Source organism: Coccinella septempunctata, chromosome 5 (assembly GCF_907165205.1).
Source record: "Coccinella septempunctata chromosome 5, icCocSept1.1, whole genome shotgun sequence".
Lineage (NCBI taxonomy): Eukaryota > Metazoa > Arthropoda > Insecta > Coleoptera > Coccinellidae > Coccinella > Coccinella septempunctata.
The window spans coordinates 378,643-399,030 of NC_058193.1; the positions used below are offsets into that span (position 1 = coordinate 378,643).

Below are 20,388 nucleotides of genomic sequence, written 5' to 3' on the forward strand. Positions count from 1 at the left end.
ATTAGAAGATGTTGAAATATGAAAAATAGAACATGTTTTATCAATAGTCTTATCAGAGGAATTAACTTCATTGATGTTCTCTTCATTATTGTGATTGCTTTTTTCCTTTTTGTTATTAATTTCATCTTCATTATTTTCAAGAATAATTTCTCCATACTTTTCGCAATGGTCTTTTTCTGTATTATTTGATGACAAGTCAATTTTCAACAGTTCTGAAAAATAAAAATCAGGTAATAAAAAAGAACCTATTTATATACAGCGTGTTTTACAAGTACAACCATGCTGTAGGCATGTAAAAAATAGTTGTGTTCGATTTATGAAAAAATTTCTTCAAGGAAAATTGTGTTCATTCAGAAAATGAAATTCATCAACTATAGCCATGAGAACTAAACTATGTTCTCCTTTATAGTTAAAAAAATAGGACCCACTTCCAGAGGGTGGAATTATACGAACATGTTTTCCATCGACTGCTCCTAATAAATTTGGAAAATTGCTGGTTTTCTCAAATTCTTCAGCAATATGAAGCCACTCACTCTCTGTTGATGGAAACTAAAAAAAAACACGCTAATCAATTTTTTATTTTAGGAAATCACAAGCTTGGATGAAACCAGATGTTCTTTGTCTGTGCCAAGTTCATCCAGTTCCATGCATGTATCCGAAATTGGGACTAGCGATCCAAGAGAAAAAGATACATTAAACACACCATCTTCAACATTCAAAAGAATGACGCGGAAACGGAAAACTAGGCCAGAAGAGCAAGCAGATGATGTGTTAACTTTAGTGCAAGAACGATTACGCGCTAGTTCGAGTGAGGATGAATTTTCTATTTCAGGCAAAAATTTTGCTTGCAAACTGAGAAGTTTACCGAGGGAGACAAGACTTTACACGGAGAAATTAATGAATGAGTTATTATTTGAAGCTCAGATGGGAAATGTAAACAGACACACCTTAATAGTCTATCCACCCTCACACAATTTTGATAGTAATTGTTATCAGGTGGAGCCTGTTCCATCATTTCCACCTAATATGCAACCATTCAGTATGACATCAAACAATATGTATTCATATTTAGGGCAACATTTACCACCTACACCTGTACCACACATACCTAGAGAGAATTCAATAAAACATCAATCATTCAACACACCATCCACACACATCCTACAGATATTTCATTCCACAGAAATACTTAAAACTATATTATATCAGTCTTCACAAATATGATGTACAAAGTACATCTGACATTAAAATTGTGATATACCGAGTGAGAATTATCATTTTGTTATTTATTTTTTTATTATCCTCTATATATATATATATATATTTAAAAATATTTTGTTATTATTTTATCAAAGGAATGCATTTTTATTTTGAAGATTTTTATGAATACATACTTACGAATAAAATTCTATTTTTCATATTAATTTTGTTTCCTTATCAGTATGCAAATATTTTTCAAACAACTTACCTTCATGTACTCACGACGTAATACTTCATAAATAGCACTGCAACATTTTGGAATTATTTGACCCAATGACTGAGGAGAAATTATTGTTGAAAACTTCAAATCTTCGTAATTTCTACCGGTTGCTAAAAACCGAAGTGTAGCAGTCAATCGTTCATGCACAGATATTGGCTGTCTCATTGGTGTATTTTTTTTCCAATCAATGGTGTTACTAACGCTAATAAATTCAAATAGCAATCTTCATCCATTCTAAGATAATTTCGCCAGTCTTCAACTTCCAAACGCAATTCTTGTAGAAGATTGATATGGGAAAATTGTTTTCTCTGCAAAAGCCACTCTTAACCCATTTACTCCTTGGCTTCCTCTCTCGAAGCGACTTCAATTGCTTCTTTTTCACTAAACAAGCGTACGCCACTGCCATCAGGCAGTATTCCTCATCTCCCGCTTATGATATTTTCGAACTGACGAATTCTCGCACTACTACTATTATAAGTGTTCTTTGCGCATTATTCCGCGTTCTTTTCTCTCATGTGTGTGGGCAATAAGTGCGAAAGTTGATGGTTGTCATTATTTGCATGTTGCACGCCGTTTTCTCTCTGTGTCTGGCTTTAAAGTTGAAATTCATGAGCTTCAATTGAAATTTTGAGGTTCCAAAACCAACACGTGACGAAATGTAATCTCGTTCCGACATCAATTTTGAATTATAATGATAGTTTTAATGTCTGGAAATATAATATAAGGAAGGTTTTAACGGCATGCAGACAGGAATTGAATTCTGAAAAATGTACCACCCTGAGCAGGATTCGAACCTACGACCCCCCGATTACCGGTCAGGTACTCTCCCAACTGAGCTACCCGGGCTGACGTGAGGATCCATCTGCATTGTCTGGAAACCACTATCTTCAGAATTCACATGTTAGTATTATCACTTCCGAACTCCGGCGTTCGAAAGCGATTGGAAATGTTATAGGTTAAGGGGATACACATTCGCTTTCAATGATCTTCGGGATTCAACATATCCATTTCCCGAAAGTGATAATACTAACATGTGAATTCTGAAGATAGTGGTTTCCAGACAATGCAGATGGATCCTCACGTCAGCCCGGGTAGCTCAGTTGGGAGAGTACCTGACCGGTAATCGGGGGGTCGTAGGTTCAAATCCTGCTCTGGGTGGTACTTTTTTCAGAATTCAATTCCTGTCTGCATGCCGTTAAAACCTTCCTTACATCAATTTTGAAACTTGCGGAACTGAATTATTGATTGGCAACAAATCGAAATTATTTAATCAATCCTCTTTGTTAGACCAGTAGTATTTGAATGAATACCAACGAGAATAAATTACTAACGGAGTAACAATAAAATCAATCTACCAAAAATACTTATCAACACGAGGTACATTGAAAACCAACGAATTTTTAATAGAAAGACACAGTTCTTGACTTCCACTACACAAGAATTCCGCATCAAACCATTTCGAATGCCATTTGGCACTACACCGTCCATTTTCGCGTAGTTTTATATTTAATGATTTCGTACAATGATATACTCCATCATCGAATAAAACTAATCCATACATATCTTTATCGTAAATTTTACAAGCGATAAAAAAAAAACAGTAATGTTAGTGCCAATTACTTTTCTCAAATATGATGGTTTCGTGAAAAACGAAAAACCATTGACCGTAAACCAACTGTATGAGAGCACATATGCCTCTGATACGATATCATGTAAGAACACGAAATGAGAGGTCGGGTAGGGTTGTGTAGATCACGGATTCGATCATACGGATAAAGGATCTTGAAATCGAAATGATTCAATCATTCCGATCATTTTCGACCCTTCAATTTGAAACACCCATTTTTCACATCCTCTGTTCGAGATACATGATACAGAATACCGAAAGGAAAGGTCGGCTAGGGCTGTCTAGATCACGTTTCTGAATCCATCCATAGGCATAGATCTGTTGGCAATCCTGGTTATGATTATCTTTTGTGTGTCAAAAATCTAACATCAGGAAAGAGTTATCTCTAGAAAAAGTTTTACACTATGGATTTTTCGAGACGTTTGAGAATTTTATTGTCTTTGAAAATTTTATCGAAATTTTTGAAGTCTGATGTTTGTTTACAACTATTGAGTTTGATGATATCAGTGAAATCGGTCTCACTCGGAATCAAAAGTTGTTTATGAGATTAAATAAAAACCTCATTCACTGGATTCTTGAAAATAGAAAAATACGTACCATTGCGCCCAGCAGGTACGTCAAAGGGGATTATTTTGAACCCCCATTTCTAGTAACCTCGAGACTCTTCCAATTTCCCTGCTTACGACAGGCATCCTGTAGTGGTCACGGTGAATTTTTTCAGCGTGCCCAAGGAAATTGGCCAAATCGCTGACCTCGTTTTCATCCAAAATGAGCATAGAAGATTGGGTGGCCAACTGCGTCCTTAATTGTGTTCCTCTGATGAGGTGGTGAGTCGATATGCCTGAATCCTCTGCAAACCTCCTCATCAAATCACAGGCCTTAAGGTGTTGGGAACAAGAGAACCTCCCGGAATTCCAAATAAATATGGGTTGGATGGTGAAACCCCTGCTCTCTCCCTGTGCTTCAGTACCATGTCGAGGCATGCCACTAATTTTTTTGAAATTAGCACTGGCACCCCTCGAGCTTTTTTCCCCCTTATTTCAAATCGAGAATACCTTTCCGCATTTTTTCTGTATTCTTCGGGCAGAGATCTATAAAATACGGGATCGTCATTTTCCACCAGTGATTGATTATTTTTATAATCCTCGATGGTCGCTCTCTCAATTTCTCCTGCTCTCCTCCTATTGAATGTTTGTATTGCAATAAGGGTGTAAGAGGCTAATTCCTTCCACGTGTGGGCTTTGAAGTTGACTAGCAGGTCATTGTAATACTTTTCACAATTAACATCCAAGTAGATACTTATTAAATGTCGAAACATCATCAACGGTCGGCAACTTAATTTTTTTTGTTCCTTTTTTGCTGTAGTTGATTTTCCATCACGGTTTTATTCACTTTCGAGGAGAAGTCCGCCTCTAGGAGTTTAAAAAAGTCTTACACTAAGGTTTCTTTATTACTGTCCCTCTCCTTTATGGACATGGTCACTAGTAGTTTTTCACATTTTTTTAGTGTGGTACCCAATTCCGAGGCTGTTGCAGGAGCCTCATATTTCTGCAGCAGAGTGTCCAATTTTGCAGTTTTATTTACTGCCTCCAACACTTTATCAAAATAATCGGGGCAGTAAATTATTGAAAAGTCACGAATTTGGGGGTCAATTTTTTTCAATTCGATTAAAAATTTCCCGATTAATCGTAGTTTTGATCTAATCATCTTATGGAGATGTGACAGTCGATATTTTGTGACCTCATCTTCCCGGAGGACCGGGAAAACTATATCCCTCAATACAGGGCTTGCAATTTTATGTATATCATATTATTACGAGATGCTCCTCGTACTGGAACGCTGACGCCAGCTTCGTCTTCGCGGAAAGTGTTAGTGCGAGAAGAAAGTGATGACTCGGATTCTTCCAGAATCCAAGGTTTCCATGTGAAAAGAGACACATTCTAGTTTAGTTCCATTTTAGAATTCATTCTGTTTGTAACTCCTTTCCGCTCTGTCCAATTATAAAGTCATTTAGTTTTTCGAAATTGTGATTTATAATTGAAAGAATAAAATTCTTTTTAAAAACAGAGTTTGCGGATCGAAAATCATAATTGGCGCTGCGAACAGGATTTCGCAACGGTTTTCGGTTTTTTCAAGAAACGAACTAACTGAAAATAGTTTCCACTAGTGAACACAAACTGTTCGAGGAACCCCGTTGAGTTTTAACTCTTAGTGCGAAATTCCAAACTTCACCAACCCACTTCGACCAGAAGGAAGGACGTTCCACCCTAGGATGCAAATCTTGGTGTAAGTCCTATTTTCCACCACATTTCCTATATCACCAGTATTCTTTATTTCGATGACAGACTCATCTCATCAATTAGAGATAATTGCTGAAGAGCCAGAAATTTTAGAATCTTTGAATTCTCATAATATTCAAGAACGCTTACTTAGGAATAATCGATTTCGGCCGTATCCTATTAGGAATAACGAAATGAATCAAAACTCTTCTAACACCCCAACACTCCCAACAGTAGCCGACCCTATGTCTAGACAAGACATCCAATTATTACTTAATTCTATTCCAGAATTTTCACCGGGTAAAAATTTATCAATTTTCATAAACGAGGTAGATAATTTAGTCTTACATTTACGTGGCAGACTAACAACCGATCTCGAATTTTGCTTGAATTTTTCGATCCGTTCGAAAATCTTAAATGAAGCACGAGACTTCATCTCTTTCCAAAATGCGACGGATTGGCCTTCGATCAGACGTGCTCTCCTTCAGAGATACGGAGATCAAAGGAACGAAGAACTATTAATTGCTGCGGTTTCACAATGCGTCCAAAAAAGACACGAAAATTATTTAGATTATTATTGCCGAATTTCAAAAACTCTGAGTGATCTCTTACAACACCTCTCTTTGAATATACAAGACCAAAATCTATTAACTTATAAAAAATGCGAAGCAGAGAAATTGTCACTAAAAACATTCCAAGCAGGATTACTCGAACCTTATAGATCCTATATAAGCAATTTCGAGTTGAAGAGCTTAGAAGAATGCATTAATAAATGTAAATTTTATGACAACAGGAAACAAGAATGGGAATATTCCGAATTTCTTCGTAAATCCCAAGAAACCAAGAAGCCTTTGGCACAACCTCATTTCAAACAGAATCAAAATTATAATGATCATTTACCTAGATTTTCTAATAACAGTTTCAATCAAAATTTACCAACAAGATTTTCCAATAGCAACTCTAATCAAAACTTACCAAACATTGTTTTTCCAAATAATCAACCTTTGAGAAATAATCAGAAATTTTTCACAGATCAAGAAGTTTTTGGTACTAAACCAGGGTCAAGTATCTATAAATCGAATCCAGAACCGACACCAATGTCAATTTCGACCAGAAATACAAAACCGACGCCTATGTCGATTTCTACCAGAAATTCGAAATTCCCACAAAAACAATTATTCAACGTACAATTCAAACCCGATGATGTAATCGATCATGAAGCTGAATCTTACGAACCCGAACATTCTGAAGAAAATGTTATGAATTTTTCCGAAGAAGATGAGAATTATTATTACGAAATGGATGAAAATTTTCAAGAAGCTCCTCCAGAAACCCCAGGAACTTAGATCTCAATTCCTTGAAAATAAAATCAAAACTTCCTTACATTTATCTTCCAAAAATAAATTTGAAAATTTTAATAGACTCGGGTGCCACAAATTCAGTCATTAATAGAAAACCAGCATTTGAGAAATTTTTCCAATTTTTGTTCAAAGAAAAATTCAGTGTGTCCGGATTAGGAAATACAATTAACGCTGATGATGACATCAATATTCCACTGTTTTACGAATTAGGAATCCTCGACAATATTCATTTACATGTTGTCGACTGGCATAAAAATTTCGATGCTTTATTAGGAACATCCGATTTGCAAAAATTAGGTGCAAAGATTGACTATCAAAACCACATTTTGGAAATGAAAAATTTGAAAATACCTTTTAACCTCGAGTACTCCACGAATAAACTTAAACCAAATAAAACTATAGCAAGAACATTTGTAAAAATTCCAGTATCCCTAGAAAATGGCGACGTTTTACTACCCGAAATTAATTTTAAAAAATTCTCAACACCAGAATGTATAGCACGAGCAAAAAATGGTATTTGCCTAATTCCTATTTCAGAATCAATTAACGGGAATTTAGAGATTAACTTTTCGGAAAGAATACCCGTGAAATCAATATCTGAAACAGAAATATGTGCTCCTCAAATTGAAAATTCTAAATTAAAACTTTCAAAAAATATTCGTACGCAACACATGAATTCTGAAGAAAAACGAGAAATTTTGAAACTTTGTAGTAAATTCAAAAATATTTTCTATAACGAAAACTGCGATCTCTCTTTTAGCAATACTGTCAAGCATAAAATAAGAACGAAAGATGAAAAACCCGTTCACGTTAAATCTTTCAGACACCCTCACAGCATGAAAAAGATTATTCAAGAACAAATTCAAAAACTTTTAGATGATAATATCATTCGTCCATCTATTTCACCCTACAGTGCTCCAGTTTGGATTGTAGACAAAAAGAAAGATGCTTCCGGCCAAAAGAAATATCGTATGGTCATTGATTATCGCCGTTTAAATGAAAAAACCATTGAGGATAAATATCCGCTCCCGCGAATAGAAGAAATTTTGGATAATTTAGGAAAAAGTTGCTATTTTTCGACACTCGATATGGCAAAAGCCTTTCACCAAATCGAAATGGACGAGGAATCAATAGAAAAAACTGCATTCACCGTGAATAATGGTCACTACGAATATCTTCGTATGCCCTACGGATTGAAAAATGGACCCAGTACATTTCAACGCGTAATGGTCAATGTACTTAAAGAATATCTTCATAAGTTTTGTTTCGTTTACATGGATGGCATTGTCGTATTTTCAAAATCGTTACAAGAACATATTTGCCATTTGAAATCAATTTTTGAAAAAATTAGAGAATTCAACCTCAAAATTGAACTTGACAAATGTGAATTTTTGAGTAAAAATGTCGAATTCTTAGGACACTTAATAACTCCTGACGGAATATCTCCGAATCCCTCTAAACTGAAAGCTGTTGAAAAGTACCCTATTCCACGCACAGTGAAGGAAATCAAATCATTTTTAGGATTAATAGGTTATTACAGACGATTCATTCAAAATTTTGCTCACATAGTTTCTCCCATGACCAAATGCCTTAAGAAAGGAGCGAAAATTAAAATTGATGATCCCGACTATGTAAATGCTTTTCAATTATGTAAAGAATTATTGACAAATGCTCCGATATTAGCTTATCCAGATTTTGAAAAAACATTTAAATTAACAACAGATGCTTCAAATGTTGCAATTGGAAGTGTATTATCACAAGACAACCGCCCAGTTGCCTATTATTCAAGAACCCTAAATTCAGCCGAAAAAAATTATTCAACCATAGAAAAAGAACTCCTCTCAATTTTAGATTCAACAAAACATTTTCGACCATACCTCTACGGACAAAATTTCATAATAGAAACTGATCATAATCCCCTTGTTTGGCTTTATAAAATAAAAGAACCTAATTCCAGGCTCATAAGATGGAAATTGAAACTTGATGAATTTGATTTCAACATAATTCATAAAAAAGGAAAAGAAAATAAAGTTGCGGATGCCCTATCGCGAATTGAAATCAATAACAGAGAAAATGAAGACTCTTTATTATCAGAAAATGACCTAAATATAGAAGTTTCCTCAATTTTACCTAATATTAATGATCTTCCGGTACTTAGTGATGAAGAACTTGAAAATATTTTGAACCCCCCAGACAATCGTCAAAATAACGATGATCCCAATCATCAACATGAAGCAAATAATAATGATTCTAATGCCACCATTCATTCAACTCAAGAAGACAATGGAAAAGTTATTCCAATCACGGAATCTTCTGTGAATATATATCCGAATAGAATTATTCTAAATATTGGCGAACAATACAATTTAAAATTCACAAAAAATTTTCAGAAAAATACTTACAACATAACAATAAGACAAAATTTCATGGAAAATGATTTTTCAACTTTTTTCAAAGAAATTTTTAGACCGAATGAATCTTACGGAATATTTTTCAGAGATAATAAATTACGACTCCCTTTCATCAGATTTTGCAAAGAATCCTTCAATTACTCCGTGAAACTTTATATAAGCAACACCCTTTTATTAGATGTACCTTGTGAAGAGAATCAAGTCGAAATCATTTCAGAATATCATGATAAAAACCATAATGGTATTTCAGAAACATTTAATCAATTATCGAAAAAATACTATTGGCCAAAAATGAGGAATAAAATCACAGAAATCATAAATAAATGCGAATTATGCCTTAAATCAAAATACGAGAGAAACCCTTATAAATTGAAATTTTCAGGTCCCCTCCTAGCTAAGCGACCTTTCGAAGTAATCCACATTGATACATTTTCTTTTCAAAATTCGAAGTTTTTAACAATAATTGATTTATTTTCAAAATACGCGCAATCATACCTTTTAAAAGACGGCACTGCTTTAACAATTCTCAATAAATTACGTCATTATTTTTCACATCACAATATTCCACAAAAGATTGTTTGTGACGAAGGACGAGAATTTCAGAACAAGACTTTCACAGAGTATTTATTGTAAATTGAACAAAATCAATCTACATTTTACAACAGTGAACAATCCGAGCTCAAATTCTCCAATTGAACGATTCCATTCAACAATTTTGGAAAAACTCAGAATTCTCAAATTGAAAAACCCAAATGAAAATCCAGCTAATCTCATGATAACAGCAACATTAATTTATAATCAATCGATACAAATTACCAGAATTTGATTTGAATATGACTATTTATGAGCAGTATAACGAAAACAGGAAATTTTGCCATTTTTTGACCATATTTACGAACGAAATAAAAACAAAGCTCAGAAAACATTAAACAAGCTGAACGAAAAGCGAAATGCCCCTCCAAATTTAGAGCAAGCAGAAGTTTACGTCGAACGAAACAGACCGAGAAAAACGGATCCACCCTTCGAAAAAATTATTGTTGAACAGCAACAACAAAACAAAATAAGTGGTCTAACTACAAAATCAAGAGAAACAACAGCGCACATACAAAAAGTCAAAAAACTAAGAAAAAACGTTTGTTCTTTTCAGGATACTGCTGATCCTCCTGATTCAGACCCAAACAAACCAGGCCCTTCAGGTCCACGAAATAAAAAGTAATGGATACTTTGAAGAACCTTTGAGTCATGCCAAAATTCTTGATCATTACCATAATTTTCTTTTCTTCATAAATATTACTAATTTGCAAGACAATTTCGATCAGTTGAACGATAATTTTAATGACCTTCAGAAAGACCAAACATTCGATGAATTACCCCGTCGACTTTTTCACCAATTGAGTTTGAATTTGGATCAAATCGAACAAATCTTACGAAAATTTGTCAATAGAAAAGTTAGAAGAGGTTTGGCTAATTTCATCGGAAAAGGTATTAAATTCATTACAGGTAACCTAGACGATGATGATCTGAAAACTATTAACGAAAATTTAGAAAGCCTTCACAACAGCAAATCTTCCGAAATCGAAAGGATAAATAAATTAACTTCTTTTGCTAATCATTTGTCAAAAAGATATTCAGAAGATTTGGCTCTGCTAAACGAAAATATTATTCATACTAAAGCATTATTCCAGAATATTGAATCTACCGAAGGATTTCGAATCATTGTAGAATACCAAATGCTTCAGTCCCAAGCACTCTTGAACACTTTATTAATGCTAGAAAGGACTATAAGTTTTGCAATGAGAGAAATTCCAAATTTAGAAGTCATTAAAGTTGAAGAACTTTATTCCATCGGGACATATCTTGAAAAAATTTATAAGACACAGCAACTATCACCAATTGATCATGTTCATCTTTTCAAAATAATCGAATATGCAAAAATGTCTGTCATTGGAACGGAGGAAACTATCACATTCCTTCTCAAAATCCCAATTCTCAAACGAGTAATTGCTTCATATTCCCGAATCTACCCTGTACCCAATACCCAAGATATTGCTGTGATCCCGCCAAGGACGTATTCCATCAAAATCAACAACGAGGAATATTGGACCAATGAAATATGCAAATCAACATTGGGAAGTTCGATGGTGCTTTGCCTTCAACAGCCTACCAAGGAAGCATGCATTCTGTCAACCCCAGGTCGATGCCAAACAACACTAGTGAACAACGACTTCAATATCATCCACCCGCTGAAGAATCACCAGCTCCTGACCCTCTTCAAAAAGAACAAAACAGTACTAGAAGACTGCCATGGAATTCTATCCAGGAAATCAATCCAGGGAATCAACCTTCTAAGTTCCACCTGCCGAATTATTATTGAAGAATCCATCTACGATGACACAGTTCCGATTTTCGAAATAACTGCCAAAAACATTTCGAAAATTTCATTGAACTCCACCCACAAAATTGAATTTCACCTGAGGCATCTGAAAGAACCAACTTCAATCCTTCAAGAAGCAGAAAAACTTTCAGACCAGCCCATGTACCTACATCCAATAACTCAGGTCATTCACCAGTCTACAAGTGTGATATTGTGCTGTTTCACAATTCTTGGAATCATCTTCGTTATAAAGAACAAAACAAGGATCTCCGAGTTAATCTACAGTCCAAGGAAAATCATACACGTAGAAATGGAAGACATCACCCAAGGCCACCCAGCAGATAACAGAGACGTTATCTCTTAAGGGGGAAAGTATTACGAGATGCTCCTCGTACTGGAACGCTGACGCCAGCTTCGTCTTCGCGGAAAGTGTTAGTGCGAGAAGAAAGTGATGACTCGGATTCTTCCAGAATCCAAGGTTTCCATGTGAAAAGAGACACATTCTAGTTTAGTTCCATTTTAGAATTCATTCTGTTTGTAACTCCTTTCCGCTCTGTCCAATTATAAAGTCATTTAGTTTTTCGAAATTGTGATTTATAATTGAAAGAATAAAATTCTTTTTAAAAACAGAGTTTGCGGATCGAAAATCATAATTATATATATTACCCTGTTACTTAATATTGTCGTGAATCTGTCCCCTATTTGATAAGAGGGTAAGCACTTAGGGTAGTGGTTTCCGTATCGTATATTTGGGGAACATGCCCTTGCAAGAGGGGCATATTTTATAATCATTCATAGTTTTTTTCAAATTTTTCATTGGCCTCCGTGTGACGATAAGATACCCCGAATTTAGATTCTCGTCAGTGTTGTACTGGTAAGATCCTTCCTTCCTCAGTACATCAATTATTTTTCTCCTTTCCTCGCAACCTTTAGGTAGCAGAGAAAATTTTCGAACTTCAGGTTCTTCTTCTCCAAAATTGAGCTTATCAGTTGGATCAATACATTTTTGGTGATACCAAAGGTTACAATTTTTGTTATCACACTTGATCCAGGACAGAGTTTGACTGCCCACTCCCTGTCCACAGTGTGCACATCGTTATCTTCTTTCTGGAAAAATCACGTCAATAGGCATGTAATCTTAATATATAATTAATAATATAATCTGTTTTCCAATTTATACGATTTCAAAAATCCTCCATTGAAATGTTCTGACTTTCTTAGCCCACGTTTCCTGTGAAGATTTTCATCTGTGTAACATTTTGTGAGCCACTTTTTTTTTCGTATCTGACTCTATACTACTAAAGACAAAATGTCCTCACGTAATGCAGTGATAAAACGCGAACATTTCAAGTTCCTCTGACCATCCAAAATATATTTTTTCAATTGTCCAAATTATGCTTCAACCATGGAGTTGTTCACTCGAGATTGACCTCTAAACATCAGAGCTCTCCAAACAGGAACGAAGAGTAAGTATTTCTCTTAAATGAGTCTCTTAATTCCTCATTCAGAAAATGTTTTCTTTTCGTCCTTCATCATTCTCTAATTTAATATTTTGCAATTTCAGCAGCAATCTTCTATAGAATGGACGCGATTTATACAATCTGCTTCTTCTTCACTATTTTCGTTCGGTTCCACTGAGTGAGTTCAGATATTTTGAGTGTTTGAGGACAAATTGTACGTAAATAGTTTTCCTCATCTTTTGTTGATTCATCAACAGATATATTGATGACAAAAGAATAAAAAATATTCATGTCATGAATAAGAATTGAGGCAGCTGATATATCCTTATAATATATTTTTTTTAAATCATTTTTGGCCAAACGATCGATATCCTTGCATACCATTTTGATGAAATGCGCACAACATAAATGTATTGTTATCCGACTTTTTAAATTTAATTAATCAGTCACATTCAAAATACAAACAGTCATACAAAAAGTCAAATATTCCCTTAATAAACATCTATTCAATGCAAAGCACATAGCGTGAATGTTCGCGAAAGAGAAATCTCGCACCAATACATTCATTCATTCATTGCTGATATAATGATTTTCTTCTCAGGCATATCGAAAAACATTTAGCAATGTGAATAGAATTAAAATCGTGAATAGCTGAGATCGTGGAAAAAATTGGGAAGATTCTTTCGGACATCTCAAGTTTTATTACACCTGTATAAAAATATATCCTTCTACAAAAATTATTCGGTTTTCTAACAACAGAACCAGTTGCATCGAAAAAAACAGGCACTTTTGTGCCTTGAGAACTTTAATTTGTTGGTTGCTTTGAAGTTTTATACTGAATGGCAGGCTTATTTCTTTTATGAAATCAGGATATTTCTGCTGTAGATTGACATCTATTAAATCATCTGTATTTGTGTCATTCCGAGATAGAGACTAGACTTTTCTCGGTCTCGTTTCGAGTCTCGTAGTGGTCTCGTAGTCTCGTGAATAATTCGGACGATAGAAGACTCAGAGGAGTATTGCTTTCAAATTTGAAAACTTTGGAATCATTTCGGGTGCAGAAGCTTCATTAACAAGCAAATCGAGATCGGGAATGGTTGATTGAAATTCAAAACCATCAATCGACTGTAGTATAATTTATTGAAACATTTCACATCTGACAATACGAATATTATGTTCAAATTTCAAATTATGGGAACATAATTGTATTTGTAATTCAAATAAATGATAGATATTCGTATTCTCACACCCTTGACCTTTTCTGTCTCATCATTCCTGGTAATGGAAAATAATAATAATAATAATGGTTCTTTATTTCAAATCCTATCCAAAATAACAAGTTATGTGGAGACGAAGTGAAATAGTGTCAAAAAACAAAAACAAATATAGGTACATCCGATGGGTGCAATCACATCAACTTAGAAATTCCTCTAGACTGTAAGGCTCCAGTTCTAAGAGAAATTTATATAATCTTCTCTTGAAAAATTTTTCATCCCTTATAATTTTGATATCTAATGGTAGTGAGTTATATATCTTAAGGCATCTAAATTCAACCTGTCTCTGAGATGTTGTCAAATTCAACCTGGGATAGAGGTAGTCCACACTTCTCGTTTCGTAAAAGGACTTCTGGTTCTCGTATTTTTCAAACAATTTATTGTTGTCTTTAATGAAGAGGACACACTCTTGTATATATATTGCATAGATAGTTAAAATTCCTGTCTTCTTGAATTCGTTTCTGCAGGATTGGCCATATTTCAAATTATTCATTATTCTGACCGCCTTCTTTTGTGCAATAAAAAGTGAATTAATATTTCCTGCCCCATAAAATACGATACCAAACCTCAGTTTTGATTCTACAGTTGCATGGTATACTGTTTTCAAGTAAGTTTTACTGATATATTTGGCTATAATACGAAAACCATAAATAGATGTCGTTACTCTTTCGCCTAGATAGTTTATATGTCTCTTCCAATTAAGATTTTTTTCTATATAAACTCCCAAGAATTTTGTGCATTTAGCCAGATCATATTTAACTTGATCTAATATAATGTGATCAATTTCTTCCATCTTTGAGTTGGTCGGTGAGAAGAGTATTAATTGTGTTTTCTCTGTATTTATTATCAGATTGTTTTGTTCAAACCATTCTTTTGATTTCTCCAATGTGATTTCACATAGTTGTTTCAGCTCCTGGAAGTATTTTTCAATTATGAGCTTATTAGTGTCATCGACATAGTTCACAGTGGTCACTTTACTTTTATCTGCTTCAAATATTAGTCCATAATCATTAAGGTATATCATAAAGAAAAGGGGACCGGCTATGCTACCCTGTGGTATACCTAGAATTATATCCTGTATGGTTGATCTTATGGTTTCCTCATTCGATTCTATTTCTACTAGTTGTTTTCTGAGAGACAAATATGATTTGGCCCATTTCAATGCTGGTCCTCGAATTCCATAAAGTTCCAACTTCTTTATCAATTTTTCCGTGTCCATACAGTCATATGCCTTAGATAGGTCCAGGAACATACCCAATGCAAGCTCCTTGTTTTCAAAAGCTTCAATAATTTTAGTTATAAACTGATGAATTGCAGTTTTGATAGACTTTCCTTTCAAGTACCCATGCTGATAGCATCCAAATATTTCATTCTCCAGAAAAAACTCCATTATTTGTCTGCAAAATGCCATTTCTATAATCTTGGAGAAACTTGGCAAGATACTTATAGGTCTATAATTGTTGTAATTATTCATATCACCTTTTTTATGGATCGGCTTGACAACTGCAATCTTCAATTTATCTGGAAAAATGCCATACGTGAAAGAGTTGTTGATTATATACTTCAAGGGTGGAATTATTTCTTCTGCTGTTTGTTTTATAATATTGTTGGATATTTCATCAAAACCACTTGAGTATTTATTTTTCATCAATTTAATTAAATCTCGTACTTCATCTTCTGTTAGTTTTTCCAAGCGTATAGATCTGTCTTGTTCTTTGATATTGTTACTCGCATTCATTGCCGGAATATCTTTTGTTAAATTTTGTGCTGCACTTATGAAGAAGTTGTTCATTTCATTTGCACAAAATGAGCTCAATATAAATTATATTTACCCCAAAATGAAATAATCCGTATTGTTAAGAATCGTTCGAGTTCGAGGCTCGTTCAGGTCGAAAATATTGCCCTTTCAATTTTAATTTGAAATAGTGAGATATTTATTCGGCATTTTTTGTGAAATTCAAAGAGCTTTTATATTTGCGTAAGGGGAGACCGAATATCCTATTACAAGTTATACAAAATAATTCGCCGAGTTTTTAAGTCATATCATGAATTTTACTATTTTTCCCCATACATGTCTTCGAAAGCACGAAAAAAATTGTTTCTATGGAAAATTTTATCAGAACAAGGAAAGCAGAAATTCTTCATTTCATTGCAATAAACTTCCCAAGACGAACGCACTCTTATTGGTTAAAACTTTCAGGGTATGGAAAACACCAGACGGTGGTCTTTGATATATTTCATAAATATTCCGTTCATTTCTGCTTTTACTCTGAAAAACTGAATAGATCGTAAAGTGATGCAGCTGGTGCCTGTTTTGCAGCAAAACCCTTTGTCGGCCCTCAATAAATTGGTATAATATTACCCTATGGGTTATGGCATGAATGGATGGGACAATTTTCTACTTGTTGACAATTTCCTAGGTACAGTCTGTTATTCTCATTTTGGGCCAAACATTTTTAGTTATCATTCAAAGATTATATAAAAGGGAATTCATAACTATTAATAGGACCAATTGTGCCTTGAAAAGCTATTAGGTACCCATATATCCTAATAGTTACGAATCATCCTGTATACGGAATTTTTAAAAGACTGTTTCTTTCAGGCATTGATGTATTCAAATAGTTGCCTCAAATTTCCCCAATTCATTCAAACAGTTTTATAACCTGACCGATATGAGTGATACGATTTATGTAAATAACAAAGAGTTTCAAACTAGAATTAATCGAATACAACTGAACCCATAAAAATTCAATGTGTGAAAAGATATAAGATAATTCAGTCTGTGTTCAATCGCGATAACGAACACACGTATGTTTTGAGATTTGTAGCGAAGTGAATTAGCGTCAAAATTTCGCGTCCGACACTAACCGTGCAGGAGTCAGATTTTGAAGCGTTCTACTCGTCGGAAATGTCTCAAGTCAGCGAAAAATCGCAAGCTTCGACCGATGATTCAGACGAGGATTCGAATTTTCAACCAGTGGAAAGTGGGAAAAAACGGAAAAAGACAAAAACAAGATTATCAGGCAACAAAAAAATAGATGATAAACCGTCTCCCGAACCGCAGCACGCCGATTTAACACATATGGAGCCAATCTTTCCGTCGATAACAAAACACAAAATTACGACACAGAAATCCACGGAAAATATGGAAATCGACAAAATAAACACAAAACAAACACGAACTAGCTTAAAGGGTCTCACACACCGCCCGATTTATAAAAATCTTTATTTTGTTGCAACAAAAACGAATACAACAAGAGTGCAACTCGCTGATGTTTTGACTTCTATCTTTCCTAATAATCAAGATATCATCATCCAAACAACACAGGGATTTCTCATAAAATCGAATAACAACAAACTTATTGAATGGATTGGAATATCTCAAAACCAATAAAAAAATTGAGACATACACAGAAACCACAACGAACACAATGGAAGAAAGACGAAGTAAAACAGCTGAGTCCTATTCTGCTGTAATTTCTTATGTTGAGACAGAAATAGATGATACCGAAATAAGTCAATTGCTGAACCAACTAAACATTATTCATCGCTATTGCAAGCGTATTATTTCGAGGAAAACAAACAAACCATCATTATTCATTAGGATAATAACCGGTGATATTCATGCTTATGAAAGATTAATAAATGGGGGTATATACTACAAATGTAAACATTACAAGGCAAACCCAAGCTATCCACCAGATCCACTACCTATTCCATGCAATAGGTGTTCACAATTCACCCATAAAACTGAAGATTGCACTTCACCCATTAAATGCACCAAGTGTAATGAAGAACATAGACCAGGACTGCAAGACAAGCCTACCACCAAAATGTACTGCATGTGGCTCACCAGAACATGTACCATGGTCTTTAAAATGCCCCAAACGGCCCACAAAACCTATTGAAGGAATCCCGGACGTTAAAATACGATCGATAAACAAAAAGAGTGCAGAAATTGATAAAAAGAAAACAAAGAACAGCAGAATTCACGCAAATTTTACTATTCATGACCACATTATAGAAACTTTCATCAGTAAACTCAACAAGCCGAAAAACACTGATAGACAGCAATTACAAAAGCGGTTCATTGATCTATACCAAATAAGTACAGTCCCAACATTTGTAGGTAGCCGGCTCTACATTCTAATGTTTGACCTGGAACAGGAACCTAAAACAGTGGATACAGAGCCTTCGGAGGGGGTCCAATTAGATAGAGAAGTTCATGGTTGTTAGATAGAGAAGTTCATGCTTGTATGCCAATATCAACAGCCTAAACAACAAAAAGGAATTACTTAGGCACTATGTGGAAAAAAATGGCGTCCAATGCTTGATGATGGTAGAGACAAAAACAAAAGTGAATCAAAATGTGAAATATAGGAACTGGGATATGATAATCAGACATGGCAATATTTTAAATGAAAATACAAGAGGAGGGAGCATGGTTCAGGCTGCAAAGGAAATCTCAATAGGAAAATCAAACCCACCGCATCTCAACAGCCCTTGGAAGGAAGTTTTACATTTTACAATTCCGTTTAAAAACGAAAAAATACATGTATTTCTAGTATATATGCATCACACGAGTAACTATATTGAAGAAAATTTGCTGGTGAAGGCGTCTCAATTCAAGTACTCCATAATAATAGGAGATTTCAACATGAATAATCGAATAAAAAAACAACTGAAAACCTTCACCAAGAACTCTGACTTTGTCGAAATATGGACTCCACCTACCTTTCTGATGGAAAATAATCAAGATAGTACTCCAGATAGGTTTTTATGTACCAAGAACATATTAAAAAACATACAAAATATCGAAAACTAACTCCAGACTTGGGATCTAACCACCTGGCAATACAATTTTTCCTAGATCTAGACTCTATACCTATGCCATACCCGATGGAAATTAAATATGACTTCTCATCGTGCATAATAAAGACGGTGAACGCAAAAATGTGTGGAATTATAAAACCAGAAACACCTATAACCCTGGATTATGTTGCATGGTTCACAAAACAACTCTCTGAGACAATACTAGCACATACACCTAAAATCACAGTTGGATATCATAACCAGAAAATTCCACCATATATATTGAAGCTCATAAAGATAAAGAAACAATTGTATCGAGAAATCCGTGGAAACAGCGACCCCAACCTGAAAAGGAAATTTAATGTGCTAAATAAAGACATTCACTAGCTCATAGGAAATTATCGATCCCATAAATACTTGGAAGCTTGCAAAGAAATGGAAAACCAGAAGGGAAGGACGTACTGGAGAACAATTAAAAAGCTGTCAAAGTATAACTCCCACAACATCACAGAACCGATTGAAGTAAACGGAAAACCTGTTACCAAAGATCAGGAAATCGCCGATGCCTTCTCAGCACACTTTCAGAACGTTTTTGGTGTAAGTGAGGATCCGTCATTTGAGGCTGATCACAGGGAATTAACTGAAAATTGGTACAAGAACATTTCTCCTACCTTGCGAAATGAAGCTGGTATCACACCAATTGAATGAATACTTTGAAGCCCTTAATCATGGTAAAAACACTGCTCCAGGACATGACAATATTCCCAGAAGTATTCTAAAAAGGCTGGACCTACCAATACACCTTGAAATAATACGAATCTACAACTATTATCGGATACTATAGTATCCGAGAATCCGGTTTTCACAATATTTGGAAAAGAGGCATATTAATAACAATTCCTAAATCAAAAGCTGACACCTAGAAGCTAGAAAACTATAGACCAATTACCCTACTTCCAGTGATAGGAAAGAACCTAGAGAAAATAATCAAATCCAGGATGATGAAGATACTAAAACCACAAAATTCCAGAATTCCAATTCGGTTTCAAACAGAAAACATCAATTATCCATCCACTGATTATACTTACACAGAATGTACAGTGTAAAAGAAAAGAGGGAAATCATACTGCAGCAATATTTGTGGATATTCAAGAAGCATTTGACAGTGTTTGGCATGCTGGACTGATTTATAAGCTACATAACTTGGGTTGTCCCATATATCTGACAAGATTGATTAATGAATTCCTCACAGACAGGTCCATTCAAGTAAAAGTCAAGAACTCGCTTTCCAACAAATTCACCCCCAGACA

At 34.7% G+C, this 20,388-nt stretch overlaps 1 protein-coding gene across 1 annotated transcript; it reads right to left on the bottom strand.

Annotated features, from left to right (window-relative positions):
* Positions 1-203: 203 nt before the first annotated feature.
* On the bottom strand, positions 204-1,776 carry LOC123312973 (putative nuclease HARBI1). Its single transcript, XM_044897614.1, has 3 exons — positions 1,469-1,776; positions 373-549; positions 204-212 (listed from the first exon to the last, which is right to left on the bottom strand). Exons 1-3 carry the CDS (start codon positions 1,643-1,645, stop codon positions 204-206), a joined length of 363 nt encoding a protein of 120 aa, XP_044753549.1. The 5' UTR covers positions 1,646-1,776.
* Positions 1,777-20,388: the final 18,612 nt, after the last annotated feature.